Source organism: Olea europaea, chromosome 11, assembly GCF_002742605.1.
Source record: "Olea europaea var. sylvestris chromosome 11, O_europaea_v1, whole genome shotgun sequence".
Classification (NCBI taxonomy): domain Eukaryota; kingdom Viridiplantae; phylum Streptophyta; class Magnoliopsida; order Lamiales; family Oleaceae; genus Olea; species Olea europaea.
In genome coordinates, this window is record NC_036247.1 from 5101083 (window position 1) to 5115030 (window position 13948).

The following is a 13948-nucleotide window of genomic DNA, read 5'->3' on the forward strand; positions in this document are numbered from 1 at the left end:
AAAAGATAATTTAATTGTTAATACTGATGTTTTAGATAAATATTGGACAACAAAATTTAAATGAGATTTGTAAATATTCAAGTGGAACTTTTAATCAAGCGGAAATAAATTATACCACTCATGAGAAAGAATTACTATCAATTATTAGAGGGATACATTTTTTTTTCATTGTTCTTACTATCCAAGAAATTTACCGTTGAGACCGATAATTCTCAAGTTGCAGGATTAGTTAAAAATAAATTACGATCAGAACCTCAATACAGAAGGCTCCATAGATGACAAACTTATTTAACATTTTATAATTTTGATATAGTTCATATTAAATGAGTTAATAATTTTCTTGCACATTTTCTCAACAGAAACATAGAATTTGCTAATGGATAAAGTTAAGGTCATGGAGTTATACCAATCTATCCTACATATACAAAAAAGAACAGATTTTCTTAAAAAAGAATCTGAAGATATAAATACTGGAGCAATATAGATCTCAAATATGTTCAATTCAAATATAAAAATATTGTTGAATATCATACCGAGCATCATAAAGAAGCCATATAACTCAAAAATTAAGTTGATACTATTGCAACACAACTAAAAGATATATTGTCTGAGGCAGATATACCAAAGAGCTCAGAAATGAGTTTTCCAAATCAATACCAAACAAGGACAACTGGAGGCAGTAATGGACCCAGACGTGACAATATACCAACTGATAAAAAAAACAGATTCCATTTCAGTATCAACAACAGAAAAAGTAATGATACATGGAGATAAAAGAGATTCCAAAACTATCAGCATTATAAACCAGGATGATAAAATCCATTTAGATCCAAAAGAAGAAGAGTATGCAAAAATTGTCAGAATTGCTTATGAAATAAAAATAAGTATTTCATATTTCATCTCTCTTGAAAATAATGTTTATCCCAAAATAACAGTCATGAAAGAAGGAGATCCTTTGTTTATAAAGATTATGGCAGACTATGAATTTATGGATTTGGTATATCCAGGGAAAGATTTGATTGAAATTTCGAAATTTGATGACATATGCATAAAAGAAGTATCAAGATTTGCCGAGGGACGAAGAATATATTTAAAATTTTATTCAATAAGTTCTAAATACGATGGAGTTGTTTATTATCCAGTTGAACATAAAATATTAATTGGATATGTAGCAGCCAACTTCCAAATAAATGTGGTGAAAAATGATAGAAATGTTCCAACAGTGACAAAATCATGGATCAGACATAAAAGAGCACTTGAAATTAAGGCTATTTACAATATTGCTAAAAATTTGTTTGATAAAAAATTTCCATGCTTGTGTTAATATGAAAACTGGATGCTAGTATCAAATGGAGAGCATGGAAAATTAAAAATCTTGAAGGATTACATTACAATATTCGAAATACATCAATTTCAAGAATGTCCTACCACTATAAGAGAATCCTGCCAGTCAAGGGAGTGCCCCAACTGCATGTGAAGACATAAAAGATAAATGACAATAATAGATAAATATGCTATTTGGATAAAAAGTTGAAAATACATGTGAAGATGTAAGTCCAAGGAGGACAATAATAGAAAGACAAATGTGTCTTTGCTGATGTATTGAACGATGTAATTGATCAATAATAGAGCCTCATATATTTGTATAAATAGAGGCATTGTAATAGATAGAGATCATCTTATCTTGAAATCTCGAATTTTAATCAATGGCCACTATTAAGCCTTCCTCAGTCTGAAAAATCAGTTTTTCTGGAAATTCTTGTATACCAAATAGAAATCTTGTAAAAGTTCTGATAGAAATAAAATTTTAGTATTTTGATGTTAATATGAGTTTCTAAATCTTTATTCTTAACGATTTTTGAAGGATCTAATAGAAAATTTCCATCTAATTTTAGGAAAAAGAGAGTTTTTCTTTAACAAAAGTCTAGAATTTTATTTTTTTATAATTGATACAATGAGAGCAAGAAGTTGAAATAGTAAAAATTCCGTGAAGGCAGGAGGCCATTAAAGGAAGCAGTTTACATATTCAGAGTTCAAAGGTCACTCGATTCTAAGAATAAAGATCCAGATCAAAACTAAGGTAAAACTATTAAATTTTTGCTAAAATTAAAATGAATTTTTTTTAGATCTTATAGAATCAAAGGGATTAATTGCATGATTTAATGATTATTTGTATTAATGCCTGGATATACAATTGGAGAATTATATAATTTGTTAGAAAAAATGTTAGAAGAAATAAAAAAATATTATTTCTCAATTAAAAAATATGAATACATTTTCTGAAGAATATAATATACTTAATGAAAAATATGAACAGTATGTTACAAATTATTCCAATTTACTCGATCAAACAATGAATTTATATGCTAAAATTTAAAATAGAATAAATATAAAATAAAATAGCTTTAAAAGATTGAGATATATGTTGTAGTATAGAAAAAATCATTTCATTAATAATAATATAGACTTTTTCATAAAAAGAAATAATAATAGTTCAAATAGAAGGATTTCCCGTTACAGAGCAAGTTATAACTATTTGGTTAAAATTTTTTTACCTACAATTACAAAGCTTAAGCAAGTCGGATGCCCTAATAAATTAACCTACAATTATTCTCGTCTTTTTCTTCCCTGTTCTCTTTGTAATTTTCACCGATTTATATACAAGTTTGTATATCTCTGATCTCTCACATAATTTTACAGAGGATGGCCGGAGGCAACGCTCCCAAACTCCCTCCGCCGTCCTCCTCAGCACAATCCCACCAAAACAAATCACGGTGGGAATCTTCATCATCCGCTGCGGCCACAGATCATAAACTCTCCGGCTCCGCCTCTACTTCCATCGCTGAATCCAAGTCCAAATCCAAACACTCACACAACCCCGGAAAAGACAGAACACCCACCACTACCAGTGCCACCCCAAACAAAAGTAAAGAGGCCAATAATAAACCCCCCACCCCTACCCCGAAACCCAAACCCAGATCCGAAATCCCACTTAGACCCGAAAATCCGAATGCCCATTTTGGTCCGCCTCCTGTGTTTCCATTCCCGGACCAGCCCCCACCTCCGGCTTATGGGTTCCACATGCTTGACCGTCGGACTATAGTCCTCGCGGATGGCTCCGTGCGCTCATACTTCGCGTTGCCACCTGATTATGCCAATTTTATGCCCATGCTTAGGCCTGGATTTCGGCCCGAATTACGTGGTCCTCCAGAATTTGGGCTTGATAGGTCTCATTTCCCAATGAATCCTGATTTCCTGCCGGAGTTCAGGCCGGAATTTCGTGGCCCGGATGACCCCCTGGCAAGGACCAGGAATCAAGAATATTGGAATTCACTGGGCCCAGGGCCTGAGAGTTCTCTCAAGAGAAAGTTTGGGGAAGAGGAGAGGAGAGGAAATGATGCGTTTGAGAGACAACCCCAACATGCTTTGCAGTATAGAATTACCAGTACAAATGCCAATGGTCCTGGCCCGAGTGGACTGGATAATTTGGGGAGAGGTGAGGAGATGAGACCTACTAAGTATATGAAAACCGGAGAGGTGAATGTGGGTAAGCTTAAGCACAATGACGTTGATCAGAATTCGTTAAGGAAAGCATTTTCGCATTTTGTGAAGTTAATTTATGAGAATGCGAATCAGAAAAGGAATTACCTGGCTGATGGAAAGCAAGGGCCTCTCCAGTGTCTTGCCTGTGGCAGGTCTGACATTGATTTATGACTGCAATTTCTGGTTTAGTACAAGGTTCTTATATTCAGTACTTGTTTTTAATGTTTAATTGTGTCACATGAACTTAATTATGCATGTTTGTTCTGTGCCTAAGTTTCATAATTGCTTGATCTTTGAAAGCAACGAGCTGTAAAGACAATGGTTGTATGAAATAGACTTGTAAGGGAGAGAAATTCTTTTGCAGGTACTGCATTGGGCAGAATTATGGTTTGAACACTTGAGGAAGTGTATTAGGGTGCACTTAAGTGTGAATATCTACTTTACAGATAGGTGATTCTCATGCAATATTTTTTTAGAAAAAACTAACATTTAGTCGTCCTCTTTAAGTGAATTAAGATGGTGCTTCCTTGTTCCTTAGAGACATTCTATTGAAAGTTTCGAGACATATTGAACATTTTGTTGTGTATTATAGTATAGTTTGTGAGGTCCTTTCTAGCAATTTGGCATAGTGTGTTGTAGATATTCTTATATTAGGGATCGTTGCAGGATTGGTTTTAGGAAGTGTCTATGAAGCATTCAAAATGTAAAAGAAAATATCCAGGAAAGTTTCTTTTTCCTTTTTTCTTATAAGAACAGCATGTCTTAATCAACCAATTAAAATAACTAATAACCTCGTATATTAATAAGAAGATAAACAACTTCGGCAAAAACCAAATATTTTTGGAGTACTTTTAGTGTGAAGGTGAAAGCATGGGAATGTTGCCCATTGATGAGACTCCAATGCTTTCTTTCCTATATAGAATTAAAGAGGCCATATATAGAGTAAAAAATAAATTTTTTGGTTAATAAATCCCTGTTTGGCCCCCATTAATTTCTATTTTAGTTTTCTCTCTGCTATTTTCAACCATATAATCTTCCATAAAATAATATTATACGTAAATCGAAAACTTTTCCTTTTTTTTCAACCACTCATTTTTCAAAAAAATATTATTTCACCTTATTAATTTCAAAAAATGGGGACCAAACGGGGGCTAAATTAATATATCATCAATAAAAGCAAATATATAGAAAACAAAGAGAAATCTGATCAAGTTAGTTTATTTTGAGAAACACGCATGAGGAAGATAACTCGTTGTTGTGCACTTGTTCATCGTGGTTAAATGATTTACCATATCTTTCGAGTCATCAAGATTCTCTTCAACTCAATAACCCTCTTCGTATTTCAAAACTTTCAAGCTTCCTGTGGTAAACATTTTATTTTGGGTGTCTTTATGACATACATGCTTTCAACATGTTTCAATTTTGTGGGCATTAGTCTCCTTGGCCACATAGTGTAACAAACTCAGAATAATCTATTGTCCATATTGTCCAATGTTTTTTCATGGTTATAATCTTCCATTGTTTACTGGTTTTCATTTTTGGCTTGTCTCCATCACTTTCATCAGGCTTGTGTAAATTCTTAGTGTCAGAATGCTCTTCGTCCTTGAATTCTAGACGGAGTAATTAGGTAAGAACAATGATGGCGCCTAAACTCTCATCCATTTTAATTAACACAATGTTTTACAATTTTAGCAACCAAAAGTCACTATACCATTTTTTTGGTGATCTACATAACTAGTCACGGTTCAAATGCAAATGTCTAGAAAAGTTCCTTTCCTTCCTTTTGTGACATAATAAGGTGTCCAATATTTGAAACCTACAAAAATGGTAAATACAACAATAAATATATAAATCATTTAGTGTGAACTGAAAACCATGGGACTGTACTCTTAAAAGAGTCTTTGACCATCAAAAGTTATGAGATTAATATTACCATATTTTTCTTCCATATAGATAATTGCACTAAAGGCTAGTGTAACCGCATTAATCAGCAACATAGCAATATGTTACAACTAAAAGAAGATAGGAAAAATAAATGAAACAGTCTTACGAATTAGGTTGATTGACACATGGGGAGAGGAACAACAATTAACTATCAACACAGCTACGAATATTTTTTGACCTTTTTCACAAATAACACACTAAAGTTTAACATTGGTTGGACCACAGCATACCATGCAATTTTCTGACAGTAGATGTGAGAATTTTCTCTCCTTTTGTTTGTTCTTTCTTTGCTCACCTTTTCTTTAAATTTTCACTCCTTTCTAGCTGCTATTTTTTTTGACCTTTTTCACAAATAACACACTAAAGTTTAACATTGGTTGGACCACAACATACCATGCAATTCTCTGACAGTAGATGTGAGAATTTTCTCTCCTTTTGTTTGTTCTTTCTTTGCTCACCTTTTTCTTCAAATTTTCACTCCTTCCTAGCTGCTTTATTTGCCTTCTATTTAGAGTGAGCTAAACCTATCCATCATCCTTTTTTTCCCCTTTTGAGTGACTTAATATTTCTCCTAATGGAAGAATTTCACTCCTTTTGTTCATTCTTTTTTCTCTCTCCTTGTTTTCGAAATTTTTACACCTCTTTAGCGGCTGCATTTGCCTTATATATACAGTGAACTAGACCAATGCACCATCCTTTTTTCTTTTGAGCTACTTGATATATCTCCTTATGTATGAATATATACGTGCTGTAGAAATATAAGCTCACTTATGTTTTGGTTCACTACTTGTCCACATTGTTAAGTCCATGTTGTAAGTTGATAGTGAGCTTCGTTGCTGTTTAAGCCAAAGAAAATTTGTCAGTTAAGACTTTAGGTGTCAATGGCATCTTATTGCACCTCTTGGGGGTCTTGAAGGCAAGTGTGTTTGGGGGAATTCCTTTACTGGAATCATGGTTATTTGTTTAGATCTGTCAGGATTTATCTAAGGCTTGATTGATATTCCTGCAGAATTCATTTAATATGGATGATGGCCTAGTGCACGTTTTCTTTCTATGAGCCTTTACATATTAGCTAAAGCACTAGGTCTACTCTGTTACTTACTGTTAATGATAATTTTTGTTATTTTTTAGTTTCATTCACACTCAACTATCAGTGGATTCCAGGTTGCGTTTAATCTGATATCATAAAAGTGGCAGATGCATGCTTGCATTTCTTGCCCTCAAAATTGTCATGGAATATGATGGTTTACACTCAACTTTTGCTGCATTTAGTCCTGCTAGCTCTATAATTTTAGTTTCCCAATACTATTGGGTATGAAAGGCCTATAGGTTTAGGTCATGGACTTTACGTCCTTTGGTTCAGTTCATCTTTTTTCCATAAATCTTGAGGATTAATATAGAGTCTGTTTGAGCCACATTATAATGGGAATGAGAATGAGAAATAGAGTCGTTATGGGCCTCACACCAGAGATAGAAATTCAAAAATGGTGATTTGATGTGATGAATAACGGTCATATTTTTCATTTTAATGAGGTAAAAATGTGGCTCAAACGGGGGCATAGTTAGAACTTAGAATGGTGATGTTCCAACTTCTAATATATCATAGGGGTGTTTTGAGACTTATGGTTTTATCTCTATATATGTTATATGGAAAAGTAAGTGCAGCATTTCAGTTAATATCAGCGTTCACTGTGTTCCTGTAGAGGTTAGGCTGCTTCCAAGGCAGTTGGCTATAAAATGGTTTCTGACATTTTATTTCTTTGAAATGATGTTGTTAATTTGTTATTATTTAACAGGCTTGCTCATATATTTGATTACCTTGTTGACTTGGAAGTTTCTCTTGGTTACTTTTGTCAAAAAGGTTATTTGAGATGTGGATCTCACCTTGGTTTTGGATTTATCGGCTGTGTCTAATGGATCTTGTTCTATTAAATGGCTAGAAACTTTTGAGATGTGGATATCTCACCTTGGTTTTGGGTTTATTGGATGTATCTAATGGATTTTATTCTATTAAATGGCTAGAAGCTTTTGAGGTGGATATCTCGTGTCTAATGGATTTTGTTCTGTTAAATGGCTAGAAGCAGTTATCATTAAATGAGTTGTGAAAACTTGTAGAAGATTTGAAATTGAATGTATGCACTGTGATCTAAGATCTGATCTCATTTGTCAGCAGATATGAATGTGCATAATGTAGTTTTTGGATAGTACGTTCTTGTATCATTTATCCTTCAACATAGACCTAATTTGTTACCATGATGTCACACATATGCAGCAGCTCTGTTCTGAGTGGATGTCTTAAGTTGGACTGTTGGAGAGGGCTAGGAGTCAAGTAGACGTGATTAATATTCATATCTTTACTCTTTCCCCATAATTTCTCATTCCAGTAGTTTATGAATGCCTATAGCTAAAAGGCAAAATGTAATTGTAGCGACTCTACTCAGGCAGTTTGTCATTTCACTGACAAGAGGTTGTTTGTGAAGAATAGTGCTTTACTAACTTTAAGGAGAGGTAAGCACTTTTTACATAACATTGTTGTGTAATTGACATTATATTCAAATAACGTTTCTCTTGATTTAATCTAGTAATCTGATTCTGTAAGCATTAAATTACTCGATTTGTTTTTTAACCTTACTAGTTGAACATTCATGGCTTTTGGGCCTATAATATATTTGCATTTGTCTTTCATTATTACATTAAACGTACTGTTTGTTATATTTGAGTTTCAATTTTAGGAGCCTATGGCTGCGTTACGCTTAGAAATTTAGTGTACCTCTGGTAGGAGGAAAGAGACAACGCTTGACAGATCCGCTGAATATGTCTCGTATCTTCTGTAATTGTTTATTCAAAGTTCTGGATATCTGAGTTTTTCGTCGTTATCTGTTCCATAATTGGGGGAACGTGAAACATTAGCTTGGTGCAGAAAACATTTTTTTGGCTAAAAGTGCTATCAAGATATTATATGTAGCTATGGTGAGTTCAATACTGTTGTTGGGGATACCTCAAAAGTTGCAAGCAGGCTCAATAGACCTAGTGTTAAATATTTGATGGCCTTGATTCTTGTGCTTTGCTTTCCAGCTGTTCGACTTGCTTCTCTACTGAAGATATTAATCACTTGAGAATTTGGTAAATTTTTTGAACAATCATATTGTGGCAATATTATCATTTCCTTGTGTACATGATACTCACATTAAAGCCCTAATACATCATGGTTATGTGCGTTTTCCCTTTAATTTCTTTTGCTTTCTCAGTAGTAAACTATCTTGTAGATTGTATCTTCATTATTTGCTAAGTTGGTATTATCAATTAACTGTTATAATCATCTTCTGGGAACGGGAACCTGGGAGTGGCAGGTTTTGGGAATTAAGTATTTCCTTGGTTTATCAAGATTCATTTTGCAATTAGTGCAGAGTTAGGTTCACCTGAATATTTTGCACGTGAATTTCGTTTGTTGTTTTCATTTGTTTTTGGGTGTATATAATTCATATAAACTTCGGTGAAGCAGGAAAGAAGAAATGAGTTATTTTCTATCTTCTTTTCTCAAATCTCTTGAGGGAAGCTGTGAGAGCTTGGATGTTCATGGATATTGGAACACAATACCATCATTAGTTGTAGTTTTACTTCTGCCAAGAAAAAAAAAATAATAGTTTGGTTTTGTGCATCTTTCACTGCTGTTCAATCAGTATGACTTTAATTTCATGACCAGATATTGAAGTTAAGAGTGAGAAATGACTCTAATGCCATTGTCTATTGTTGTGGATTTTATCCCGCAAGTGTACGGATCGTAACAAGTAGTAAAGTGAACCTTTTGAGTCCGGATTATCGTTCCCACGAGATAATAGTTTGGTTTTGTGCATCTTTCACTGCTGTTCAATCAGTATGACTTTAATTTCATGACCAGATATTGAAGTTAAGAGTGAGAAATGACTCTAATGCCATTGTCTATGGACTTTACTTCTTGCTGTACTGCATGAATGCTCCTACAAATATCATTTTAGTCAGTGGTTATTTCCCCCCTATATCTATTTTTTGGGTATTAATTCCATTTGTATCGATTTCATTAAATGGCTCTTTTGTCATGCATTTGACTGTCTTGTCGAAGATGATTCATTTCCTTACTTCTGAACCCCGGGGTTATCATTTCATTTATATTAAATGAAATATTGAATCATTGCGACAAAATTAAACATGATTCTAGGAGAGTGGGGAAGTGAGGACATATCTTTTGCAACAATGTATTAAATGACACTAGCTGAACACCTTGTATAGTTTTAAGATATAATTTTGTGTTTATTGGTACTTATCATCTATCTCAATTCCTTTGAAGTTGGTTGATGAAACAGTAAATTGTGCGTATCCGCTCACTGGAATCTAATGCCTGCCTAATTAATTCCCGAGAAGACTGCTAAATGTGGTATCTTACTATCTTGTTTCTTGTAATGTGCCTGAAAACTCCTCGACAATTTTGACATGAAAAATACAGGACTTCAAAAGATTATCCAGATATGCATAGTCTTATCATGCATATGTACAACTCAGATTCTGGAAACTTGCTTGTGGATCACTTGGGCTTTCACAAAGCTTTATGCATTCTGATGGGCTGGAACCATTTGATGCCTCCTGATAATTCAAAAGCATATCAGATGTTATCTTCTGACGAGGCAATAGCAAACCAGGATGATCTGATTTTGTGGCCGCCTTCTGTATTAATTCATAATACACTCACAGGAAAAGGTAGAGATGGGCGCATGGAAGGTATAGGAAACAGACCAATGGATAGTATTCTTGGAGGTATTTTGCACCCCCAAGCCTTCATCACGTTTCTTGCTATTTATCAATGGTTTGTTCAAGTTATGTGGTGTTCTTGCATGGTAATCCTAGTTATTAGTTTGCATAATATATGGCAATAAGGAGGTTATTATTGGTCTGCCTTTGCTGGACCTCTTGCTGTTATATCAATTTTCCACTGTGAAGTTTGTATTTTGAGCACATTGCTTTTCTTTACCATCATCATATGCAACTGTAACACTACCACCTCAACCATGACCACTTGTTTGTCTTTGGGTGAAGGTGACTGAAGAATTTACACATTTGTCTAGCTTGTGTTAATCTGCTCTTGATCTTGTGTAGGTTTAGTCACTGAATGATTTTTAGTATTGCAGCTTTGTATGACACGCATGTTTGTCTGATCATCACAGAAATTAAAATATGACATGCCTCTAAGGTAGTCATCTTACTTCATTAATTGGGGGGCCTGTACTTAAATGTCCTTGCACATATTTCAATGTGAAGCATCAGTCTGCTGGGTTCATTGCCTTGCATCTGCTCATAATTTTGGGCCTTTCCTGGGACCTGCCATTAATCAGCTGGGAGGATGTATTTCGTTAGTTTTAGTTTGTTGGATGATGGTCCTATTTGGTTTACAACTTTAAGCCAGACTTACGAATACTAGTGCCAAGACTATCTGTTTGTCAGCTCTCACCAAATTATTGGCACTTGGGCCTTAACCTTGTACAAAACACGAGAGTAGGAAATTTTTTGAAGGTGTCTTTTTAAGAATGGATATGCTATTCAGGTTTGGATCATCTGTCTCTTCAGTTTGAGAGGTGTCTCATCATTTACTATATGTTCACTTTCGGTGTTTTATCTTTAGCTCAGTGCTAGACGTTTTTCTGTAGTGTAATATCATGATGAGTTAAAAAGTTAACTTAGAGGAGACAATTTGCTAGGGAACTTTCCAGCTTTTCCTGCAGCCCAACTTGCATAGTGTACAAAGAGGGAAAGTTTCCTTTTCTTCACCTTTTCTTTTGATTTGTTTGGAGTCATAAAGTGATCAAAATTGCAAGTTTTGCCATCCTAAGCTACCACTTGAATTGGGAGTCATTCCTATTATGAGGTAGTGACTAGTGTGGATTAGGGTGGAGGTCAAACACTCAATCTATTTGCAATGGTCTTTCAATTTAATTGTTAGTTTTGGTAGTTCTCGTGCTGCTTAACTTGAAAAAGGTATCACAATGCAAGCTAGAAGCCTCTTATATCATCACTAATAATATAATCTTGAAGGGAATAATCATCATGTCTGATTCGCTATCGTTTTTCACATTGAATCTGATTCTTCTCTTCGTTGTGTCATTCTCCACTTGCAGTAGTGTCTTTTCCTTCCCCTTTCCCTTCACTGTAAAGGCAATTGAAAAAAATACCACAGAACATTGCTAGTTACAAAAAAAGAATATCCCAAAGAGTTGAGACCAACACTAAAAAGTCTAGAAAAAGCAAAGACGAGTAGGCGAACACCTTAGTTGCCTTGAGGCTTAGCCTTGATGCATAAGCTGATCTCAAGGCTTAAGCCTTACAAAAGGTGCTCAAGGTGTGGTCCTTACAAGCTTAGTCAAACATGCTTTTAGTAATTATACACTAAGCCAAACATGCTATACAAGTATATGCAGGAGCCTAGGTCATTCTTTCTCTTGTCTGACGAATGTTATCCAGTTTGTGGAAAAAATATTATATGTACAAGCTGGGGTTCCTAAATTATGAAAACTTGCTCAGTCTCGTTTGATATTCAGTTGCGGACCATTCTACATTGAATCGAACAGGACATGGTGAGCTAAAGGAATTTAATGCTGGTGAGATAATTATAGCGATTATGGTGTAGCCTGCTACATGTGGAATTGGAATCATGAAGAGAAATCGAAAAGTCGGTGAATTTCATCTGATAGAGGTGTGAGTTTCAAAATTTTAAAGCTAAGTTTTTAGGTGTCTGTCTGACAGTTAAAGATAACATAGGAATGCTGTGAATGATACATTTATCGGATGCAAATCTTTTTAAATATATGGATTGCCATATATTATGTTTACATGCAGTCTCATGAGGTGGAAGCCTCTAAACTAGTTAAATCTGAGATTTAAAATTTTAAGATGGAGAAAAAGTTCAGTTAAAATATCGAGCTAGGTTGTGTATTAATCTGGAATTTACAAGTTTCTATGACTTGTAATACTGTGATATAGATTCAAATTTGAAAATATATTAATATTGTGATATAGATTCAAATTTGAAAAGATATTAAGCATAAATGTCATATAGATTTGTTAGACTTGATTGGGAATAAACCACATGGTCTAGTGTAGAGTAGAAATTATTTAATTCTTACTACTCATTAACAGTGGATATTCTTGCTTGGTAGTTATTGAAAAGAAAAAAATTCCTTATACTAGTTGGCAGTGATATTCGTTGATGCTCTTTTCCTAATTTAATATCGATTTGTGGCCACTTATGGCTTGAGAATGTATAGTTTTAGTTGCTTCATGGTAAGATTGCCTTCGGGTAATATTTTTTTTGGACTCTGTGTGATTTGCTTGGTATTTTACTATTTTAACTTCCTTCCACCCTTTCTATGTCATGTTCAATGAAAAGATGATGTTCTATTACTAGCTCTGGAAGGAGCTTTTTTCAGACTTTTTGCAATATTCCTTTGTCATGTCCAGTTTCTCCCTTAGTAACAAGTTTTAGGTGACTGGCAGACTTGTAGAAAGTGAATGGTGAAGCTGGTTTCTGTAATTGTACCATAATTATTGAAGAGATGGTGGGATTTTAAATGAGATCTGCCATTTACTAGTGATGTTGACCTGAAAACCCTTTTTCTATTCTTCAATGTAGTAATAATCTTCAATACTCATTGTCTCTTCTGTGGATCTTGCCTTTTTCAGATCTTGGATTTAGTAGTGGCAAGTCGATGTCCTTGTTTTCAAGGGAAGGCCATTTGGGCATTCATGTGGTGAAGTTCCCTGGTGGTGCAAAAGGTCTGAAGGAGGCGCTGCGGCTGGCTGAACATTTCGAAAAACAGAATCGAGGGCGAAAAGATTGGGCCCGTGTGCAGTCCTCCCCGACATTTAACAAGGAAGATGATAACAATCCAAACCTTGTGAAATTGGATGCTACAACTGGAGAGAAAAAGAGAATCTTTTATGGGCATATAGCCACTGTTTCTGATCTCGACAAGGTCACTTTTGAGATCAAGAAAAAGGTGACCATTGAGAGCAAAAGGGATTACAAGAAGCATTCCAAGTAGAAACTTAAGACAGCAGTATTTGAGATATCTCATTTTCCAGTGTCTTTTTATCCTTTTAATTTAAACTTGGAGTTTTTACCTTGTACTGTGATTTGCAAGTTAAGAAATTATAACTTCATGGAACTCAGTGCTGCTGCGTATTTCTTAAGTGGATAGTTTCTCTTTACGAAAGATCATTTTGATTTGCTTTTACATGGCTAATTTCTGTTTTAAGAAAGGTTCAGTTATGTCAACTTAATCGTGTGGTTTTAAAATAGAAATAATTTTTTGTTGGCTCACCAAAATTACGAAATAAGCAATTTATTTATTGTAACATGGAGGTTTCTGCGCAAGGAAGCAACTGGACCAGCTCACAGTTTAGCTAAGTTGGTGCTTTAAAATTTCAAAATAATGTT

At 34.5% G+C, this 13948-nt stretch overlaps 1 protein-coding gene across 1 annotated transcript; it reads left to right on the forward strand.

Moving 5' to 3' along the window:
• Positions 1-2581: 2581 nt before the first annotated feature.
• On the forward strand, positions 2582-13724 carry LOC111403089. The gene is made up of 3 exons (XM_023031460.1): positions 2582-3695; positions 9968-10275; positions 13192-13724. Exons 1-3 carry the CDS (start codon positions 2704-2706, stop codon positions 13551-13553), a joined length of 1662 nt encoding a protein of 553 aa, XP_022887228.1. The 5' UTR covers positions 2582-2703; the 3' UTR covers positions 13554-13724.
• The last annotated feature ends 224 nt before the right edge of the window (positions 13725-13948 follow it).

What these genes read in the sequence shown, in the direction of transcription:
- LOC111403089 (XM_023031460.1), top strand. Translation starts at nt 2,704, where the DNA reads ATGGCCGGAGGCAACGCTCCCAAACTCCCTCCGCCGTCCTCCTCAGCA. An exon ending in CAGTGTCTTGCCTGTGGCAG is followed by an intron (nt 3,696 to 9,967) that starts GTCTGACATTGA and finishes TGAAAAATACAG; the next exon opens with GACTTCAAAAGATTATCCAG. An exon ending in AATGGATAGTATTCTTGGAG is followed by an intron (nt 10,276 to 13,191) that starts GTATTTTGCACC and finishes TGCCTTTTTCAG; the next exon opens with ATCTTGGATTTAGTAGTGGC.